The 3,711-nt window shown below is 39.3% G+C and overlaps 1 protein-coding gene across 1 annotated transcript in view; it reads left to right on the top strand.

The window, feature by feature from the left end:
• Positions 1 to 246: 246 nt before the first annotated feature.
• Positions 247 to 3,711, top strand: part of ube2kb (ubiquitin-conjugating enzyme E2Kb (UBC1 homolog, yeast)) — a 6,076-nt gene continuing 2,611 nt past the window's right edge. The window contains exons 1-6 of the mRNA XM_034859018.1: positions 247 to 536; positions 1,648 to 1,741; positions 1,839 to 1,897; positions 3,164 to 3,246; positions 3,344 to 3,443; positions 3,544 to 3,672. Of these exons, the coding sequence (XP_034714909.1) occupies positions 429 to 536; positions 1,648 to 1,741; positions 1,839 to 1,897; positions 3,164 to 3,246; positions 3,344 to 3,443; positions 3,544 to 3,672 (573 nt within the window). The 5' untranslated portion in view covers positions 247 to 428. The remainder of the gene's footprint in view (positions 537 to 1,647; positions 1,742 to 1,838; positions 1,898 to 3,163; positions 3,247 to 3,343; positions 3,444 to 3,543; positions 3,673 to 3,711) is intronic.

The following is a 3,711-nucleotide window of genomic DNA, read 5'->3' as shown; positions in this document are numbered from 1 at the left end:
GCTTTCTTCCCTTACTTTTTAAATTGTGCTCCATAATCCAAAAAAGAAACAAAAACTATTTAAAAAAAAAGTAAAATCCCCATGATCCATCACAGTCAGATGTAAAATCCTGTAGGTGAATAACCAGTGCTAGAAATCCGATGTGTTCAGCACACGATGAGAAATGTCCCGAAGGCAAGTTTGAAAAGAACAATCATGCAAAACACATGCAGCCTACCAAAGCGCAGGAATACAACTTCCAGTTTCTACTCCATTTAGCTGCACTGTGTGTGTGTGTGTGTGTGTGTGTGTGTGTGTGTGTGTGTTTGTGTGTGCGTGTGTGTGTGTGTGTGTTTGTGTGTCACACACGAGAGAGAGAGAGAGAGAGAGAGAGAGAGAGAGAGAGAGAGAGAGAGAGAGAGAGAGAGAGAGAGAGAGAGAGGCCCCGGATGTGGCCTCAAGGCAGCAGCAGCAGCAGGACAGCAGGCACAGCCATGGCTAACATTGCGGTCCAAAGGATCAAGCGGGAGTTCAAAGAAGTTCTTAAAAGCGAAGAGGTGCGGTAACGTTGCTGGCTATTTTCTTCAATTTGATTCATCTACTTGTTGTTACTGTTTCAACTTAATTCAAATGTAAAGTGTCTGTAGCCGCTATGACAGACACCAAAATGACCTAACGTCAGGTCCCAGTCTTGTGTTGCAGCAGGTCAGGCCTAACGTCAAACAGCAGAACTTTAGCTAGCTTTAGCTTGATGTCAGTGTCTGGTCCAACCTCTCCTGTTGTGTCAGGTGGGTGTTTTCAGGAAACACCGGGGATTCAGCTTTTTTAACTGACAGGCCCTCAGTTTCTAACAAACAATACCGCATACCTTTGGGTAGTTACACAACTAAAATAGGACTCGCCTCATACAAGGTACCATAACGTTAAGGGTACGTAGGTGTTTACTAGCCTGAACTAACCTAGCTAGTTACTGACACTCGGGGTTAACAGCTTTTAGCTGGCTCGTTGTTTTGACATCTCGTTCACTGTTAGCATTAGCTAGCCTGTTGTGTTATGACACAACGTTCAGTAACATATCACAATTATTAATCGTTAATCAACTGTTGGTTTCAAGAGGGCGGGGTTGCGGTCATTTTAAAGTATGTATTTTGTCATGCTGCTACCTGTCAAGTCCTTTTATGGTGGGTTTGTAGTTATGACAACTTTTTCTAGCTTAGCTAGCTGGCATACTCTCTATGTTGCTCCTGTGGAACAAACCGATTTAGATTTTGTAGAAAATAACAGTTGTTGTTCCTTTAACAGCCAACATTTGTTTGACGCATTTAATTATCATAGAGCAATTTATTTTACATACATCATACATGCACACGTAAACAAAAAAACTGAAAAAGTGTATATATATATATATATATATATATATATATATATATATATATATATAGCTTTGTTGTCTTTATTTTTAGCCGTATTTCTATGTGTACTTTCAGAGCAATAAGAAGTCAGAGTGAAATGACCTGTATGTGTTAACACTTACTTAATTAAAGGTGATTCTGATGTGTTTGCAAAAGTATGCAGATTTATACTTGACAGAGACATGTCAAGACGAAGGCTGAGAGCTGTGATTACTTGAATCACCATTGTGGCTCTCCTATTTGTCTCAACCCATAGACAAGTAAAAACCAGATAAAAGTAGATTTGGTGGATGAGAACTTCACAGAGCTGAGGGGAGAGATAGCAGGTCCTCCAGATACACCATATGAAGGTATTGTCACAGACCTGAGTTCCACTTATACTGACATAATATTTGCTGGAAGACTATAATTTTATAACTTCTTATGCTGTTTTCGTTTCTTTCCAAGGTGGCAGATATCAGCTTGAAATAAAAATCCCAGAAACCTATCCTTTTAACCCGCCAAAGGTATGTGCTTTAGTTGCTCCCACCTTTTCCTTGCTGCATGTCCTTTGCCTCTCTCGGGTGCATTTACATATACATTATGTCTGCTCGATTATGGCAAAAATCATATTCAGAGTTATTCTTGTCAACGTTGAGATCAGGATTCTTTAAAAATAAATTTATAAATAATGTATTGCTAAATATATATAAAATATACTAAAATAATTTAGACTAAAATAAATGAGATCAAATGTGTTGTAGTGCACTGCCACAACCCACTGAAAACTCTAAACCTATATTCAACATTTTGCTAAACTCTAATTAACTTATTCCAGTCAGCGAACAGGTGGAAGCATCTTGCTGTTTAGAGTGCGCTGGATTTATAACGTAAGACAGAGCAAGAGCAGCACTGTGACGAAGCGGAATGTGACACAATAATTGTTTATTTCGATTATCTTGTTTTCATAACCAAAAGAAAGCCAAAAATCGTAATTGAAAATAACATTTGATTAACTGTCTACCCTAATGCACACTGTCATCCTGGTTAGCGTTGTAGTTTTAGAGTAAACATATTCTTGTTTAAAAAGAACTTTGATATGCTCTTAAATTGGGTTTCAAGTACTCTTAATGTGGCTTGCAAACCCCGTATTCCGGTTTCCGATCACTGTCTGGCATGTGCACAGTTGTGCCTTCAACTCTGGCCCCATAGTAGTTTGTATATAAAAAATAAGTGACAATCTGCATGCTAAAACTTTAGCAAAAACTAGGGTTTGTGAGCTTTTGAGGCATCAGAGACACTGGATACTGTTAGACTCATAAACGGAGCTGACTCTTGATATCTCATGTAAACATTATATTTCAAATGTATGGGTGATAGACATAAAATCACCTATCACAGTAATTTGTCATTGCAAAATGGATATGCAGTATATGGTGATATAATGAGAGAGCAAGGTCTGTTTTTGGGTTCTCCAGTGAAGTAATACCTGACAAATGAAGTATTTTGTCATATTGATGCAAGTTGTATAAAAAATCCAATATTGCAATAAAGCAGTTGTGCTCATTGCTTTGGAACATTGCAACACCCAGAGATGGTAAAGTGACAGAATGGTATTTTGTCATACCGTATGACAAAATGTACCTAAATACAATTTTGTTTTTGAAAAAGGATCTCAAGACCAGGATGCAAACGTGCTTTTAAATGTACCCATTGTTACCTACACTTGCCTTCTTCTTCTCTGCATTCAAACCATATTTATCCAGATAACCTCTCACACCTGTCTTTCTTAGGTGCGTTTCATTTCTAAGATCTGGCACCCTAATATTAGTTCTGTGACAGGAGCTATATGTCTGGACATTTTAAAAGACCAGTGGTGAGTGAGATGAATCTGAATCTTGTGAACTACCATACCCAAAATTCCAGTGTGTCTCCTCCATTGCAAACACCCCATTTATCTGCGTCTCCCCCAGGGCAGCGGCTATGACCCTGCGGACGGTGCTGTTGTCTCTACAGGCTCTCCTCGCAGCAGCAGAACCAGATGATCCACAGGATGCAGTAGTAGCAAACCAGGTGAGAAAGGTGTTAGAATCTCTCTCTCTCTTTCTTCAGTCACTGTTTGCTGAATCCTTTTATGTTTTGACCTCACTACGTTTTGTCTATGCATCCTCAGTACAAGCAAAACCCAGAAATGTTCAAACAGACGGCAAGGCTGTGGTCTCACGTCTATGCAGGCGCTCCTATCTCCAGTCCCGACTACACACGCAAAATAGACAAACTCTGTGCCATGGGCTTTGATAAGGTAAGAGCCACTGACTGTTATTGTTGGAACAAAACATCT

This window comes from Etheostoma cragini, chromosome 2 (assembly GCF_013103735.1).
Source record: "Etheostoma cragini isolate CJK2018 chromosome 2, CSU_Ecrag_1.0, whole genome shotgun sequence".
NCBI classification, from domain to species: domain Eukaryota; kingdom Metazoa; phylum Chordata; class Actinopteri; order Perciformes; family Percidae; genus Etheostoma; species Etheostoma cragini.
The sequence above is the reverse complement of the archived record's forward strand: the minus strand, read 5'-3'. Positions and strand labels throughout refer to the sequence as shown.